Raw genomic sequence first — 18,078 nt, 5'->3', positions numbered from 1 at the left:
GTCGGCACGCCCCGGTCGTTCCATCCGTCGAGACAACGAAACCTGGGTGTGATATTCAGTATAATCACATGCCGTTGTTTTTTTTCAAGAAAAAAAATCACATGCCTCAACGTGTTAATTACTCTCTCCGTCAAAAACGCTCTTATATTATAGGAAAGGGAGTATTTCGCTGTAGGTTCGGTTGATTTGCCGGTGAAGCGGCCAAAGGGAATCAGGATTCAGGAGCCTGAAGCGTGCGCGCGCTCTTGGCGTGCGCTCACATTAGTCGGCTTTTCAGCACGGCACCGCGGCGCCTATATAGGGGGTAGCTCAGCTCTCCGCTCCGTGCGTACATCGGTCGAGCAAAGGGGCAGAGAAGTTTCTCGACCGGTGAAATTATTTTCGCGAGGTGTGAGTCTGCCACTGGTAGCTCGGCCAGCCACCTTTCTTTCCGGGTGAGTCCTGCCCCTGCCTGTAAGAGCTAGAGCTAGCTAGCTAGACGGCATGGGGGCTCCGAGCAGGGAGGAGGAGGAGGCGAAGAAGATGGAGGCCGGCGGCGACACCGTCGGCCAGAAGCTCGACGCCGGCGCGCTCTTCGTCCTCCAGTCCAAAGGTGCCTCTTTCATCTCTAATCACTTTCTCTTCTGTGGCACGTCAGAGGAGCACATGACATGCATGTGTTCGTCGAGCGAGCGTCAGGATCATGCTGCTGCTGCTGCATGAAACTGTTGATTGGTTGCCCCAGCTAAAACAGCAGCCCTGATTACCAACTGTACATATATCTACCCAAGCACCAAGGTGGCTTTGGCTTTGCTAGCAAGATAAAATCGATGTAGGCGTGTAGCTAGGCAGGATTGATTATGTGTGTCATTTTGCTTGATTACTCCGCCTGAAAATGGTTGATGTCCTAGTAGTAATCGCATTATATATATAATCGCTGGCCAGCTGCTAGCAAGATTTGGTTTACAAGGCAATGATTTTTTTGGTCATGCCATTGAAGTTCCACCTATGATGATCTCCTGATCATAAAAAAGCTCTTGCTGGATAGCGGATGCATGTGTTGAATTGGCCCCTTGCCCATATCTATCCTTTCAAGAGAGTCTCTCCTTTCATCCCTTTTTCACTGTCTACTTTATGAGAGTTGCGCTTTCAACATACCTGCCTTTTTCACCCTGCAAATATCACCTTTTTTCTTTACTTCTCTCCCCACTTCACCATGCGTGCCCAAATGTTCTTTAGCAGCAAAGAAAGAAGAGACAAAACACAATAGTACTCGCGGCATGCTTGGATTCCTGGCCATCAATAGATAACCATACTCCTCTTTTTTGTTGTTGTTGCGGATGATAACCATACTCCTCCATGTGCATTCCCGCAAAATGTGCACTGCATCTTATTCCTAGAAAACATGTGCACTAAATATTATCTAGTGTCTCTAAACATGTGCAGCCAGATCACCCCGACATAATATTAGTCTGCTTAGCAGCCAGTCAACTGGTCTAACTATGATGCTCCATAAGTTAAAAAAAATCAACTTGCATTAAATAATTATATTACTAGGGAACTGTCAAAAATAAGCTAATGTTAACGTAGGATTTCCACTGAATTTTGCACCTCCGGCAATTCCTTGTGCTAAACGAGGTGTAGTGGTGTGCGCACCGTGGCCGGATCGGACTGGTACACAATCACCATCTCGCGGATACAATACATTCATCGCGCATCCATATTGCACACGCTGGACAACCAACATTAAGTAGTAGTAGTATTCTCAAAAAAAGAAATAGACCACGCTAAATGATCATCACTCGAGCTAGAGAAGACGAATAATAACAGGTGCGGCTGTAGGTTTCTGTCAGTGTCAATGCCAAGTCTCGCAGCACGTCTTGTATGTTGAGCTGTTGACCCCTGAACCACACGCTCGGCGTTCCGATCCTGACGAGTTCCGATTCTGAGGAGAAGCGTCGAGTGCGCTGACGTGCACCCAAGGAAATTTGGCACAAGCAGGAATAATAAACAAGTTAATCATCGGCACGTGATTTCTTCGATGTGGTGCACGGTGGATTCCTGGGGCTTCTGATATCCGGCAACTTTTGACCGAGCAGCCATCGTCTTGGAGTGGGCACGGCGACCCCATTTTCTGACAGCACGGACGTGACATTAGGCCATTTTATGTTAACAGAAATATCCTCGCTTGACGACAATGAACAGACAGTGTTTCGTGGAGCGGGAGCTGACATGTTTATGTGTAAATATACTGCAGGGTCATGGCTGCACTGCGGGTACCACCTGACGACGTCGATCGTGGCGCCGCCGCTGCTGAGCCTGCCGTTCGCGTTCGCGGCGCTGGGGTGGTCGGCGGGGATGGTGTGCCTCGTCGTCGGCGCCGCCGTCACCTTCTACTCCTACAACCTCCTCTCCCGCGTGCTCGAGCACCACGCGCAGCAGGGCCGCCGCCAGCTCCGCTTCAGGGACATGGCCGCCGACATACTAGGTCAGTACGTACTCCTGCCGTCATATGATTCGAGCGTAAAACCCAGCATGCCGGACATCTGTACGGAGTACGTGTATGGCAGCGATGGATGGGCAAATGAAATGATGGGCGTGTTGGACTAGTCCACGGAAGTGTCCCCATATATCTTGGCTTTGGTCATGCATGCATGCATACCGATGCCTCATCCAGGTGAGGTCAAAGCACGTGGTCAAGGACTACTAGCACTAGCCGACAGCCAGCAGTTAGCTCCAGCCTTTCGGACTCAAGGATCATGAGATGCCATCACGTGAGCATCTTCTTCCAATAATTTGCGACCCCTGCGCCACGCACAGGCGACAGATCTGGTCTCGACGGCGTGGGCGGGGCTACGCACGTACTACTACCGTACTGTGGGCTCGTCGTCGGCATGGCATGGCAGGAGAGCGATTTCCGAAGGTGAAAAACGAGCAATGACCGTAGCTCATTTCTCTGCCAAATTTCCAAACCTTCTTGCTGAAAAAAAAAGACCTCCGTCAGACATCCAAGTTTTACATACGTGCAGCAGAGTTAGAGCATCTCCAGCCGCGCCCCCAACAGGCCCTCCCAGGCGTTTTTGCCGCGCCGGCGCTGAAAAAACGGCTCAGTCGCGTCCCCGGAAGCCCTTTTTCGCCGGCTCGGGCCGAAACTGGTGCCGACGGACCCAGCCCGAAACCGGCGCCCTGGGAGGCGCCGACACAAGCGAAAAGGGCGCGTGGGTCCGCCCTGTCGGCGAGTCGAGCGCCTCTTCCCGCCGTTTCTTCCCACTTTTCCCCCACTTTCCTCCCATTCTCTTCATTTCTCCCGCCAAGCTCCCTCCCAGTCGGCCGCCATGCCACCGAAGAAGTACGTCGTCCCCCGCGCCGCGGCAGCCGCGACCGCCTCCGTCGCCCGGCCGAAGCAGAGGAAGCCGAGGGCGCCGGCGTCCAAGCCACCGGATATGACAAACGCCGAGTGGAGGGCGGAAGTTCAGCGACGCGAGGCTGTCACCGCCGACCGGCGGAACAGGGCAATCGCCAAGAAGGCCCGTGACAACGCCGCACGTGCGGCTGCGGCGTCGGCGGACCAAGCCGAGGCCGAGGTGACTCGCGCGGGGATGATGAATCCACCCGGCGGCCACGCCCATTACGCGCCCTGGGGCCAGCAAGGTGTCGGCTCACCGTCGCCGCAGCCATGGGGATGCACGCCCTCGCCGGGCTACGCCGACGAGGACGCGCACGGTGGGTTCAACCCCAACGCCACCTTCCCCATGGACACCCGGCCCAGCGCACGCCCTCGCCCGCCTTCGCCGGCGTGCAGTACCCTCCATACAACTACTCGCCGCCTGCCTACGCCGTCCTCCCCGACGCCCCCTCTCCGCCGTGGCGCGCTGCCCTTCTCGCACCTCGGCGACACCAACGAGACCGAGGCCGACATGGACGAGATCATCGCGACAGGCTCGACCGCGGCCGCCGCGTCTCCCGGGTTCGTCACCCCGGACGACACGGTGGTTCTCGGCGGCGGCATGGACGGTGAGCTCGGCTACGTCTACGGCGAGGAGGAGCAGGAGGAGGAGTACGAAGAGGAGGAGGAGGAGGAGCCGGCAACTGCTCCGGCGAGGCGGCGCAAGAAGAAGAAGCGGGCGGCCAGGTCCGGCGAGGCGCGCATCAAGTGGGCGTCCAAGGAGGAGGAATGCCTTGCCGAAGCATGGAAAGTCGTCTGCCTCGACCGGACCACCGGCACGAACCAGAGCATCGGGATGTGCTGTGAGCGCATCAAGGCCGAGTTCGACGAGCGCAAGCTCGTCGACCCCTACTTTAAAGGCGTCTACATGCAGCGCGGGGCGAAGGCGATGGCGAACCATTGGGGGCGTATCCAGGGAGCGTGCAACAAATGGCATGGGATCGTCGAGGAGGTCGCGGTTCGCCCTCGACATGGCCAAGGAGACCTACAAGCCGGACGCGCTGACTCCGAGCACGTCAGAAGGGCGGCCGGACGGCAACAAAGGTGCCAAGAAGGGGAAACACGCCGACGCAGCCACCGCTCGAGTACAGGAGTCCATCGAGCACTGCCTCGCCGACGCGTAGGCCCGGGCGGTCCTTCGTGAAGAAAAGACCAAGGCGCGGTGGTCAGCGTTGATGTCGAGCAGCGTCGTCAAGCTCGACCTACTCCGGACCAACGTCGCCGTGAACAAGAGAAACACCGCCCTGGCTTTCCTGCTGGGCGGGGCGGACATGCTCCAGAGCACCGACGAGGCGGTCAAGGCGTGGTACTTGGTGGAGCGTGGCCTCATCCTGAACCAGCTTCCCTCGTCGACGCCGCCAACGCCGACGCCAAGCCCGAGCGATGATACCGCCGAGACTTCCCGCAGCACAGAAGCCACGCCGACGCCGCCAAGCACGGAGATCCTGCCAAGCCCGCGCACGCCGACTCCGCCAACGCCGGAGGCCGACCTCGCCGTCTGATGCGCACGCGCGTCCTTTCTGCTTTTTGTACGCCGAACTTTTCATTCGATCGCTGAACTTATGGCCGCTTGATCGCCGGACTTGTGGCGTCTATTTTGTGAGCGGGAATGACTATATTTGAATTTGCCGCGGCTGGAGGGCGGCGCCTGGGGGCATGGCTGGAAGGTAGGTCGCCCCTAGGGGTCAATCTAGCGCCGGTTCGCTTTTAGACCGCTCTTTTTGGCGCCCTGAGGGGCTGAACGTCTGGAGATGCTCTAAGATCGAACAACATTCTAGCGAGCAAGTTATGAAAGAAATGTTAGTAACACTCCTTTTCTGACGCAGGACCCGGATGGGCGCGCTACTACATCGGGCCGATCCAGTTCATGGTGTGCTTCGGCGCCGTGGTCGCGTCCACGCTGCTCGCCGGCCAGAGCATGAAGGCCATCTACCTGATCGCCAGCCCCGGCGGCGCCATCAAGCTCTACGTCTTCGTGGCCATCTTCGGCGTCTTCCTCGTCGTCCTCGCGCAGCTGCCGTCCTTCCACTCCCTCCGCCACGTCAACCTCGTCTCCCTGCTGCTCTGCCTCTCCTACAGCCTCTGCGCCGTCGCCGGCTGCGTCTACCTCGGCACCTCCGACCGGCCGCCCCCCAAGGACTACTCCATCGTCGGCGACACCCATGCCCGCGTCTACGGCGTCTTCAACGCCCTCGCCGTCATCGCCACCACCTACGGCAACGGCATCATCCCCGAGATACAGGTAACTGAACGTCTGAATGATCCGTGGCTTCTTACGATTCACAAGTACTTACATTACATATACCTGCTGTGCATGGCGATTCTAGGCGACGGTGGCCGCGCCGGTGACGGGGAAGATGTTCAAGGGCCTGTGCCTGTGCTACGCGGTGGTGGTGACCACCTTCTTCAGCGTGGCCACGGCGGGGTACTGGGCGTTCGGCAACGCGGCGCAGGGCCTGCTGCTCAACAACTTCATGGTGGACGGCAAGCCCGTCATCCCGGTGTGGCTGCTGCTCATGGCGGAGCTCTTCACGCTGGTGCAGCTGTCGGCCACGGCCACCGTGTACCTGCAGCCGACCAACGAGGTGCTGGAGGGCCTCCTGTCGGACCCCAAGGCCGGGCAGTACGCGGCGCGGAACGTGGTGCCGCGGCTCGTGTCCCGCACCTTGGCCGTCGCCTTCGGCACCACCATCGCCGCCATGATACCCTTCTTCGGCGACATGAACGCGCTCATCGGGGCCTTCGGCTTCATGCCGCTCGACTTCGCCGTGCCGGCGCTCTTCTACAACCTCACCTTCAAGCCCTCCAAGAAGGGCTTCGTCTTCTGGCTCAACACGGCCATCGCCGTCGTGTTCTCCGCGGTCGCCGTCGTCGCGTCCGTGGCCGCCGTCAGGCAGATCGTGCTGGACGCCGGCACGTACAAGCTCTTCGCTAACGTGTGAGGCTCCGCTTGACGTGGTACGTACGCGGGGATATGCTGAGGTCGCCGTTTGTGGCTTGGCATTGAGCTTCGACTTTGCCGACGAACCGTCGGAAATTGTTGGTCGGCTGAGTACATATCGAGTTTCGGTTCTGGATAAGTTATATAGGCAGATGAATGTGACCCGACAAGCGTTCAGCCCGTCAATTCTGTACTCTTATACTCGAGGGGAAGAGTTGAAGTGTGCTCTTACATATAGCTTTCCTTGTATCTGTGAATGCTGCAAAACCACGTGGACCGAAATCGTCAAAATGGATGTACCTAGATCTCAGTATTTAACCAAGTTTGAGTCAACTGACATAAAAACAACTCTAGCCGATCCCCTAAAACCGGTTAGAGGAGTAAAAATTCGGTTTTAAGGTGTGTTTGGTTGATGCCCACACTAACCCTACCAAATGTTGGCAAGAGTTGACTTGCCAATTTTTTGGCCAAGAAATCCCTCACCCTCATTTGGCCATTTATTTGGCAAGAATCTGTGTGAGGAAGGGGTGGACATCCATCCGCAACCAAAATTTTGGCAACAAAGCAAACAGTGACCAAGATTTGATAGGCAGCCAATCTTTTGGCAGGGCCAGTGTGGGCAGCAAACCAAACAGACCCTTACTCCTTTAACATGGACTTAGCCGATCTCCTAAGAGCTATGGTCGCGTATATAGTTTACTCCACCGCTTAGCCAGCAAGGAAAAGAAACTCCACCGCTCCGACTTGGAGTTCAATTCCCCATGCCTCGCTTGCCTCTCCTCCCCCCAATCCCCGCCGACGACGACTCCCCCACTGCTGCCGCCATGGCCGGATCCCGTGGCCGATGCTCCCCGCCACCCATCCGCAACGCGGATCCACGCTGCCACGAGTGCAGCGCGGGCGTATCCTCCTCACGCCGCCCCATCCGGCAGGCTCTCCGGCTTCCCCGCGCCACAGCCACCACAGAGGCGGTACCACGGTGTGCGGCAGCGGGCATTGGGTATGTGGGTCGCGGAGATTATAGATCTCCAGACCTACAAGAAAATGTGGATCGGATCCTTCCACAACACCGAGCTCGGCGCCCACGAGTATGACATATGGTCGGTCCAGCTGCACGGGGCCGCGGGCCACCGGAATTTCGAGTGGGATGAGATTGTTGGTGCAATGATAGGCCCCTTATGTTTTGGAGTTTGTTGACATAAACAGTATGGGACTTATGTGTTTGCTAGTGCACACAGAGTAACAGGTCCCTGAAGAATCAAGGAGTTTGATGCAAACGGCGAAGATAATCTCTCTGCGTGGCAGCGAAGGTTATCACCGAAGATGAAGCTAACAAGAGTGACCCCTAAAATTGTTGAAGTACAAGCAATTGGTTCGGTGTCTGTTCGAAGAAAATGACTGCGTTCGAGGTAGAATGAAGACGAAATGAAGACGTAGCATTTGTTTCATTATTCTTCTTCTTTCTTTGAGTCATAGGACCACCATACTATTAAGAGGGGTGTAGCGTTCGAAGCTTTGATTCTCTGATGCTAAACCCAAATCCTATGAAAGATGTGAGAGAAATCTCTTTGTGCTCCGAGCAAATACTTGCCAGCAAAAGACTTTGATCTTCTTTACTGCGAGAGATTTGTCTCGGACCCAGGAGTTAGCATTACTTGTTCCTCAAGAAATGTTACCGTTGCTCCAAAATTCGACCCTTGCAAACGTGTCGGTTGGTCATTGGCTGGACCTCGTGTCCAAAATGACCATTTCCCATATGGGGAGGCTGCGACTATAAATAGCCACCCCGCGCCGGCTTTGTCCGGTGGTTGCTCCGTTTGATTCTGAGAAGATTGTTGAGCAACCCTCTCTGAGCGATTTGAGTTTAAAATCCACAAAGAGAAAAACCCTAGAGCCGAAGAATTAGATAGTGGTTCAACATCACTGGAATCTAAGTTTAGTACGCTCCGCCTATTACTCTTGAGAGATGCAAACTCTTTAGACGGTTAGGTGTCAATTTCTTTAGAGACCAACAGTGATTGTGGTTTTGGAAGAAGAAGTCTGTAAAGGTTCAGAGATCGCCTTCAAGTATCTACCACGAGTAATTGGCATCGGTTGACGAATCGATTGTCGAGGAGAATAGGGTGAAGAGAGTTTATCTTCAGTGTTAAGTCACAGCCCCTCCAACCAGACGTAGTCCTTGTGCAGAAGTACGAACTGGTCGGACAAATACCTTGTCGCCTTCGAGCATCTTCAGTTATCTCTGTCACCCATGTTTACCTTCAATGCATTTTCATTCGTATGATTTACCTCGATGCATGACTTAGTTTCCTTTCCGTACTCTGTCTTAGTTCACTATAGTTTGTTTTTTATTCATTCCGCTGCTGGGTTCTGAGAGATTTAAGTTTTCCAAAGAAAATTTAATACTCCCATTCACCCCTCCCCCGGTAGACATACTTCGTTCCTATAATTGGTATCAGAGCAAGGTACTCCTTGACTCTACTCATTTTAGTCCAACGACTTTGAAGTTTAAGTATGTCTTCAGTGAACTACATATCGCATCTCAAGATTCCCATATTCGATGGGACGGACTATCCCTTCTGGAAGGAGAAGATGAAGATCCGTCTCCGAGCAATAGATTATGATATGTGGAACGTGGTGCAGCTCGGGCTCACAGTCGCCATTCCTTAAGCTCCCTCCGACGAAGAAAAGAAGCTCATTCAGTTGGATGCTCAAGCCAAAGATGAGATTGGCGGCAATCTCTCTCGAGCGCAGTTCCTTCCCAGTGTGAAACTGCAAAGGAGCTGTGGGATGTCCTCAAGAAGATCAATGAAGGAGTTTCAACTCAGAAGGAAGCGAATTGACACTCTATGAGCAAAAGTCAATCGCTTCAAGTTCGTTGGAAATGAAAGCTGTCAGCAAACCTTTGACCGTCTCAGTGACATAGCATGAACTTCAAGGTCTCGGCACCAAAGATATCACCGACCATGAAGTTGTGAAGAAACTGCTTCGATCGCTTGACAATTCATTCGACACTCTTGTCTTAATGATTCGCGAACGTCCTGCTTTCAAGTCCCTCAACTCCGCTGATCTCATGGAAAGAGTGAACACTCACAAGGAACAAGAAGAAGAGAAAAGAGATATGTATGGCTCAACTCAACGCAAAAATCATGCTCTCAAGGCTGTGGCTGATGCTTCCTCCGATGGAAATGCCGAAGAAGATTCTGATGATCTAGAAAGGCTCAGCAAAGATCTCGCACTGATCACAAAAAGATCCCAACGGTTCCACAAGAAGAGACAGTTCAAAAAAAGAAGTTCAAGCAACTCCGGGGGCTCAAAATCTGCGTTGAAACTCGCTGGAGAATACACCCGCTTCAAGTGCAAAAAGCCTAGACAGTTCATTTTTGATTGCCCTCTCTTGGAAGCTAAAATCCGTGCTAGTGGGAGATATGATTCGGTCAACCATCGAGGCAAAAACAAGAGAAAGAAATACGACTCCGAAGATGAGAAGGAAACGAAGAAATTCTTCAAAAAGAAGGACAACTCCACTTCAAAATCTTTGTCAAGATCTTCATCAAGGAATCCTTCCAAGTCCTCCTCCAACCGCAAGAATACCTCTCGCAAGGCCAAGGCGTACATCGGCAAGGCAATAGATTCTGATGAAGAAGAATCGTCAGGTTCCGAAGAAGAAGAAGAATCTGATGAGGATTCCGACTCCGGCATGGATGACATAGCATGTGCCTCTTCACCTACAACCAACTTCTTCGGAGATCATTCAAGCAATGATGAATCTCCTGCCTAGTGCTTCATGGCCAAAGCCTCAAAGTAAAAGGTATCCTCCAAAAATCACAAGATTCACTCAAGTGATCAATATTCTTCTCATGAGGATGACCATGCGAAGTTGATAAAAATTACCAACATTCAACAAAATTCTCTTGAGAAAATTGAGAAAACTCTGAGGAAATCTGAAGGGTTGTTGGTTGAGGAGATGGAGAAAAATTTGTCGCTGACCGAAGAGTATTCCACTCTGAAGTCACAGATGGATGATCTGACAAATCCTCATGATTTTCTCTCAGCAGACCACGAAAGATTGACCTATGATTACCTGAAAAGGAAACAGGAACTCAAGGCGCTAAGAGAGGCTCATGAGGATTTGGTCAGAGAAAATTCTCTTCTCACCCAACAACTTAAAGAAAAACCCGAAGTGTTTGAGCCACCATGTTTAAAATGCCTTGAACGAACCAATGTAGAATCAAATGTTGAATCATCTGTGAATGCTAACCCCTCGGTCGAGGAAAATGGTTCTGTTTCTGATGAAAATGCTAGGTTGAAGGATCTTCTTCAAATAGGAATGTTCAAATCTCTCAAAGGGCATCAAACCCTTTGTGATGTTTTGAAGAAATCCATTCTTCACAAAAAATCCCAGGAAAGAAGGCATCAGTTTTGAAAGGAAACTGAATGAAGATGGCACCTACTGGGAACCTCATCAATATCCTCAAACTGTGTGGGTTCTAGCAAAGAGCAAAACGCTCGATCCAGCATTACTCTCGGGATATGACTCTCCCACATTCCTGAATATCCAGATAATGATTCTCTGGACAACTACAAGTTGTTCAAGAATCAGCATGGCGAGGTTGTTGCTCGCTATGTGGGACCAAACAGCAGAAATCCCCCCCGAAGAAAGCTATTTGGGTGCCTAAGAAAACTATTGATGCTTTGTCTATTTCTGTTCGTCTAACCATGCAGGCAGAAAAAGTTTGATAGAATGAGTACATGCATACCTCATTCAATCATTTTACTCATGCCTCTGGAAGGAATTTCAATGCTTACTCCTTCAATTATGCTCGTACCTCATCGAACAACAATCATGCTTATCGAAAGAAATCATATCCTGCACGCTCTACTGTTTCGAAGCCGCCTGCAAAGATGTGGGTGGTTAAGAAAGCCTAATTCTTCTACAGGACTATGTCTCTGGGTGCACTGAATGGATAATGGACAGTGGATGCACTAGTCATATGAGCGGAGACAAGTCATTGTTTGTCGACCCCAACTTAACTGCTTCTCCTCTGAAGTATATCACTTTTGGTGACAACAACAAGGGAAAGGTAATTGGGCTAGGTAAAATTGTTATATCCAAAGACAAGTCCATTGATGATGTTTTACTTGTTCAGTCTCTCAGATTCAATCTTATGTGAGTTGGCAAGCTATGTGATTTAGGCATGCTAGTTCTATTCTCTATATCAAAATGCATTGTCTTCATGGCCTCTGACAATTCCTTCGTCTTTGAGGGAATTAGAAAGGGTGATCTTTATATTGTGGATTTCTCTAAGGATCCCTCAGTCAAAACTTGTTTGCTTGCAAAAGCAACCGAAGGTTGGCTGTGGCACCGAAGACTTGGTCATGCAGGTATGAGAAATTTGCAGACCCTAGTGAGGAAAAATCATCTCCGTTGGATTCTTGATGTAAAATTCGACAAGAATCGCCTCTGTGCTGCATGTGAGGCTGGTAAATTTGCCAAGAAGCATCACTCTTCCAAGACAGTTATGACCACAACAAGACCACTGGAAATTCTTCATATGGATTTATCCGGTCCTCAAAATTATGCAAGCTTCGATGGTAGTCATTATGGTCTAGTTATTGTTGATGATTTCTCTCAATACACTTGGGTATTCTTTCTCAAAGACAAGACCTGCATCCAATACATCTTCAAAAGTTTCGCTAAGAAGGCCCAGAATGAATATGATGTGCGGATTAAGCATGTCAGAAGCGACAATGGGACTGAGTTCAAAAATACTCATATTGCTGAATTTCTCGATGATCATGGTATTATTCATGAGTTCTCTGCTGCATATACTCCCCAACAGAATGGAGTTGTTGAACGAAAGAACGGAACTCTCATTGAAATGGAAAGAACAATGCTCAGTGAGTATAAAACTCCCATTCGTTTCTGGGCTGATGCTATTAACATTGCTTGTCATGTTATCAATCACGTTTATCTTCACAAGTTCCTTCAGAAAACTTCATATGAGCTTATCACCGGCAAGAAACTGAATGTTTCTTATCTACGTGTGTTTGGTGCACCTTGTTACATTCTTGATATGAATGATTCTTCCAAGTTTGCAGCTAAGGCACACGAAGGTTTTCTTCTTGGTTATGGCTCCAACTCGCATACGTATCGTGTCTATAACTCTCACCACATGAAAGTTATGGAAATGGTAAATGTGCGGTTTGATGAATCTAACGGCTCCCAAAAGGAGCACCTGCCAAATGTGATAGATGAACCATTGATATCAGATGCTATTCGGCAAATGGCTATTGGGAGCGTCAAGCCAGTTCAAGCTAATGCACCTGAGTCCTCTAATGATGATGCTCCTATGACTTGAAGCAGAACTCGTCAAGCCGCTGCTGAAGCAAATGCTCCTCCGAATGGAAATGGCAATCAAAATCCAAATGCCGATCAAAATGGTAATCACGAAGAGAATGATGATACAAATGCTGATGCTGATGAGAATGATAATGTTCATCATGAAGAAAATGCTCATCCTCGAGTGGCAAATCGAGTTGATCCTTCATTAATTCTCGACGAGATTGAGAATCCAAGTTATTGACCCACAACTCATTCACCACTCGTTTGGCTAACTACTGTGGCAGTTTCTCCTTTGTCTCATTGGCAGAACCTACCAAGTAAGAAGAAGCCATGAATGATCCAGATTGGATGAATGCAATGCAAGAGGAGTTGGTGCAATTCGAATTAAATGATGTGTGGGAACTGGTTGACAAACCGAATCCCAAGAAACACAATATCATCGGCACAAAATGGATTTTCCGCAATAAGCAAGATGAAAATGGCATTGTGGTGAGAATCAAAGCACGACTTGTTGCTCAAGGGTACACACAGGTAGGAGGTATTGATTTCAGTGAAACATATGCTCCTGTTGCATGCCTTGAGGCAATTCGTATTATTCTCGCTTATGCAAACTACAATAATATCTTGCTTTATCAAATGGATGTGAAAAGTGTGTTCCTCAATGGTGAAATTGATGAGGAAGTTTATGTTCGACAGCCACCTGGCTTTGAACACCCTGAGTTTCCTAACAAAGTTTTCAGGTTGAAGAAAGCTTTATATGGGCTAAAGCAAGCCCCTCGAGCTTGGCATGACACACTGCAGAAGTTTTTGCTCGACAAAGGGTTCAAGCCAGGATCCACTAATCCCACACTTTTCACTCGTGCCGTTGATAATAATCTATTCGTATGTTAAATCTATGTGGATGATATTATCTTTGGCTGTACTAACAATGCTTGCAGCTTCAAGTTCGGGGAAATGTTGTCCGATAAATATCAAATGTCCATGATGGGTGAACTCATGTTCTTTCTCGGACTGCAAATTCGTCAACAGACAAATGGTATTTTCATATCGTGGGAGAAATATCTGAAAGAATGCCTGAAGAAGTTCAAAATGCAAGATTCCAAAATGAAGGGCTATAAAACCCCTATGCCCACGAATGGTAAGCTAGATGCAAATGTGTACGGTAAGGATTATGACCAGAAGGCCTATCGTTCTATGATCGGTTCCCTTCTCTATCTATGTGCATCCAGACCTGACGTTATGTTGAGTATTTGCATGTGTGCCCGGTATCAAGCTACACCGAAAGAATCGCATCACCACGCAGTCAAGCGCATTCTGAGATATTTGGCTCACAACCCCACCTTAGGTTTATGGTATCCTAAGGGAGCACAGTTTGATCTCGTTGGATATTTAGACTCAGATTGGGCTGGTGACTTGGTAGATAGGAAATCTACTTCAGGGACATGTCATTTCCTCGGTAGATCATTGGCCTGTTGGTCATCAAGGAAGCAGAATTGTGTATCTCTTTCCACGGCTGAGGCCGAATATATTACTGTTGGCGCTTGTTGCACTCAATTATTATGGATGAAGCAGACATTGAAGGATTATGGCATCAAGGTCAAGCATATTCCTCTGTATTGTGACAATGAGAGTGCCATCAAAATTGCACATAATCATGTGTATCATTCTCGCACGAAGCACATTGCCATCAGACATCATTTTATTCGCGATCATGTTGCTCAAGAGGATATTGTCATCAATCACGTCAAGACCGAAGACAATCTCGCTGATATATTCATGAAGCCTCTCGATGAGAAAAGATTTTGTGTGTTACGGTGTGAGCTAAATATCCTAGACTTCGCAAACGTGCAGTAAGCTGGACTCGGCACCCGTGCTAACCCTTCCACATCTTAGAAGGAATGGGTGCATAACACTCGAAGAGTTTGAAAATTTTAAAAAAAGTGAATTTTTCTTTCTGAGAGTGAATACATTAACAAAGAACTAGACTAATCGGGTGCCATGATAATTGTGTGATGCTCGGGGTCATACAGTTCTTATACGGTGGGTTACGCCACCACATTTTTCTTTCTTTGGTTCTCTTTCGATCGATAGATTCTGTGTTCGTCCGAATGCATTTCCCTCATAGCTATTTGCTCGAATGTTTGTGTTTATCTGCCTTAGTGATATGCCTAGGACCCTGTTTTCCCTCTATTCTATCTCTTCCAGTCTCTGTTGATCCATTACAAATGCTCAAATTCTATCTGGAATGAAACTTTTATCTGGTCCGAACGTTAATCTGTTTTGGCGAAAGCTGTCCAAAATTTGGGGTTTCCTGCCCAAGTCAGGACCACGATCTTTTATGATGGTAGCCACGTGCAACACATCAACTACCACTCCATCGTGTCCGTTGAATCGCAATCGTCTCCTTTTGGAGACCGTTCGATCATATCCACTGTGTGCAGTTTTTTCCATTCGCATATAAATACCGCACCGCTCTCCTTTCCTCCAGTTCACTTTCTCCTCGCATCTTCTTCTCTGCCGAAACCCTAGTCGCAGTGCTCCACCTTGAGCTCGACGTCGATGATCCCTTCGTCGCTTAACTGCCGGAAAGAGGTCACCGGAGTCCTCCACACCGCCGCGGTACATCTTCTTCCCCGAGCCGCCGTAGCTGCTACACGTCACCGAGTTAGGGTACGTGTGGTTCGAACTCGGGCCTCCATCCTTCTCGTTTCGAGTTCATCTGCGGTTATTTTCCTCCGATTTTACCGCATATCTTAGATCTAATTTTTACCCCTACTAGTGTGGATGCAGTTTATAGTTGTTCCTCGCATCTGAATCTCTTCAGATCTAGGGTTTGTATTATGTTTCATTCGAATGAAATGCCTAGCATGTTGTCTAGTATTTTCTCAGACCTACTAGCTCGTTCTATGTGTTTCCTTCATTCAAAACATTCCCCAAATTATGCATCTAGTTCTTCTTCAAAATTATTTCATTCAGAAATATATTCGCTGTGAGCATTTGTAACCCTGTCCCCATTTTCCCTCGTACCTATTCTGATTCACATGTGTATGCATTCTGTTGAGGATTCTGCTGGACCACACAGTATGGCCGATGAAGAAGAGGTATTCATGGGAATAGCTAATGAGTCTAAAGCTCCAAATGCAAAGGGCCCAACGGTAGGCCCATCCACAAGCAAAAGAAAGAGATCCAAACCAAATGAAAACGAGCAAGAAGCAGATGCTCCGAAGAAAAAGAAAGGTGGCAAGCAACCCTTCACAAATTCAGCTCAGTACTTCTCTCATGATGATTACAACACTGCACCAGGAGAAGATTCATCACAGAGAAGAAAGCGTCTGCAAAGAATTCAACGCCACTGGGTGCGCGAATGGTTTAACTGCAAAATGATTCATCCTCGGTTTGCCAAGAACTTTGCTTTTCATCCTCCGTGGGGTGACTATCGTGAGATTGGTCTTGTTCGTGCAAGTGATCCCCTGATACGTCTCCAACGTATCTATAATTTTTTATTGTTCCATGCTGTTGTATTATCATTCTTGGTTGTTTTACAATCATTTTATAGTCATTTTATATCATTTTTTGGTAGTAACCTATTGACATAGTGCCAAGTTCCAGCTGATGTTTTCTGCATGTTTTTTACATCGCAGGAAATCAATACCAAACGGAGTCCAAACGCAGCGAAACTTCTTGTGGATTTTTTTGGACCAGAAGACATCCAGCGGGCCGGAGAAGCACTTGGGGGGTGCTCCGAGGGGAGCACAACCCACCAGGGTGTGTTAGGAGGCCCAGGCGCGCCCTGGTGGGTTGTGCCCACCTCGGGTGCCCCCTGAACCGACTCTTTGCTCTATAAATACCCCCAATATTCCAGAAACCCTTGGGGAGTCGACGAAAATCAATTCCAGCCGCTCCAGAGTCCAGAACCACCAGATCCAATCTAGACACCATCACGGAGGGGTGCATCATGTCCATTGGTGCCTCTCCGATGATGCGTGAGTAGTTCTTTGTAGACCTATGGGTCCGTAGTTAGTAGCTAGATGGCTTCCTCTCTCTCGTTTGATTCTCAATACAATGGTCTCTTGGAGATCCATATGATGTAACCCTTTTTGCGGTGTGTTTGTTGGGTTCCGATGAACTTTGAGTTTATGATCAGATCTATGTTTTTATCCATGAAAGTTATTTGAGTTTCTTTGATCTCTTATATGCATGATTGCTTATAGCCTCGTATTTCTTCTCCGATATTTGGGTTTTGTTTGGCCAATTTGATCTATTTATCTTGCAATGGGAAGAGGTGCTTTGTAGTGGGTTCGATCTTACGGTGCTTGATCCCAGTGACAGAAGGGGAACCGAGACGTATGTATCGTTGCTACTAAGGATAAAATGATGGGGTCTATTTCTACATAAATAGATCTTTTCTACATCATGTCATCGTTCTTATTACATTACTCTGTTTCTCCATGAACTTAATACACTAGATGCATGCTGGATAGCGGTCAATGTGTGGAGCAATAGTAGTAGATGCAGGCAGGAGTCGGTCTACTAATCTTGGACGTGATGCCTATATAATGATCATTGCCTGGATATCGTCATGATTATTTAAAGTTCTATCAATTGCCCAACAGTAATTTGTTCACCCGCTGTTTGCTATTTTTCTCGAGAGAAGCCACTAGTGAAACCTACGGCCCCCGGGTCTCTTTCTCATATTATTTGCCTTTGTGAACTACTTTATTTGCCTTTTATTTCAGATCTATTAAACAAAAAAATACAAAAATACCTTGCTGCAATTTATTTTATTTGGCGTTCGATCTATCAATATTTACAACTCTCTCACGTCCGTTTGCCTATCTTCAGGCGCCGCTACCTGATGTCTACTACGCAACCTTCTTCTTGTAGATGTTGTTGGGCCTCCAAGTGCAGAGGTTTGTAGGACAGTAGCAAATTTCCCTCAAGTGGATGACCTAAGGTTTTTCAATCCGCAGGAGGCGTAGGTTGAAGATTGTCTCTCTCAAGCAACCCTGCAACCAAATAACAAAGAGTCTCTTGTGTCCCCAACACACCCAATACAATGGTAAATTGTATAGGTGCACTAGTTCGGTGAAGAGATGGTGATACAAGTGCAATATGGATGGTAGATATAGGTTTTTGTAATCTGAAATTATAAAAACAGCAAGGTAACAAGCGATAAAAGTGAGCGTAAACGGTATTGCAATGCTAGGAAACAAGGCCTAGGGTTCATACTTTCACTAGTGCAAGTTCTCTCAACAATAATAACATAATTGGATCATATAACTATCCCTTAACATGCAACAAAGAGTCACTCCCAAGTCACTAATAGCGGAGAACAAACGAAGAGATTATTGTAGGGTACGAAACCAC

The 18,078-nt window shown here is 48.7% G+C and overlaps 1 protein-coding gene across 1 annotated transcript; it reads left to right on the top strand.

Moving 5' to 3' along the window:
- Window positions 1-318: 318 nt before the first annotated feature.
- LOC123079810 (GABA transporter 1) lies at window positions 319-6,598 on the top strand. Its single transcript, XM_044502624.1, has 4 exons — window positions 319-592; window positions 2,237-2,467; window positions 5,251-5,666; window positions 5,752-6,598. The coding sequence occupies exons 1-4, from the start codon at window positions 484-486 to the stop codon at window positions 6,364-6,366; spliced, it is 1,371 nt and encodes a 456-aa protein (XP_044358559.1). The 5' UTR covers window positions 319-483; the 3' UTR covers window positions 6,367-6,598.
- The last annotated feature ends 11,480 nt before the right edge of the window (window positions 6,599-18,078 follow it).

The sequence above is a fragment of the Triticum aestivum genome, chromosome 3D (genome assembly GCF_018294505.1).
Source record: "Triticum aestivum cultivar Chinese Spring chromosome 3D, IWGSC CS RefSeq v2.1, whole genome shotgun sequence".
In the NCBI taxonomy this organism is placed as follows: Eukaryota; Viridiplantae; Streptophyta; class Magnoliopsida; order Poales; family Poaceae; genus Triticum; species Triticum aestivum.
Note: the sequence above shows the minus strand (reverse complement) of the source record. Positions and strands in the feature narration are given on the sequence as shown.

Excerpts from the sequence above, each read along its gene's own strand:
- LOC123079810 (XM_044502624.1), top strand. The coding sequence starts at position 484 with ATGGGGGCTCCGAGCAGGGAGGAGGAGGAGGCGAAGAAGATGGAGGCC. Across the intron at positions 2,468-5,250 it reads CATGGCCGCCGACATACTAG|GACCCGGATGGGCGCGCTAC; the intron begins GTCAGTACGTAC and ends TTTCTGACGCAG. Across the intron at positions 5,667-5,751 it reads GCATCATCCCCGAGATACAG|GCGACGGTGGCCGCGCCGGT; the intron begins GTAACTGAACGT and ends TGGCGATTCTAG.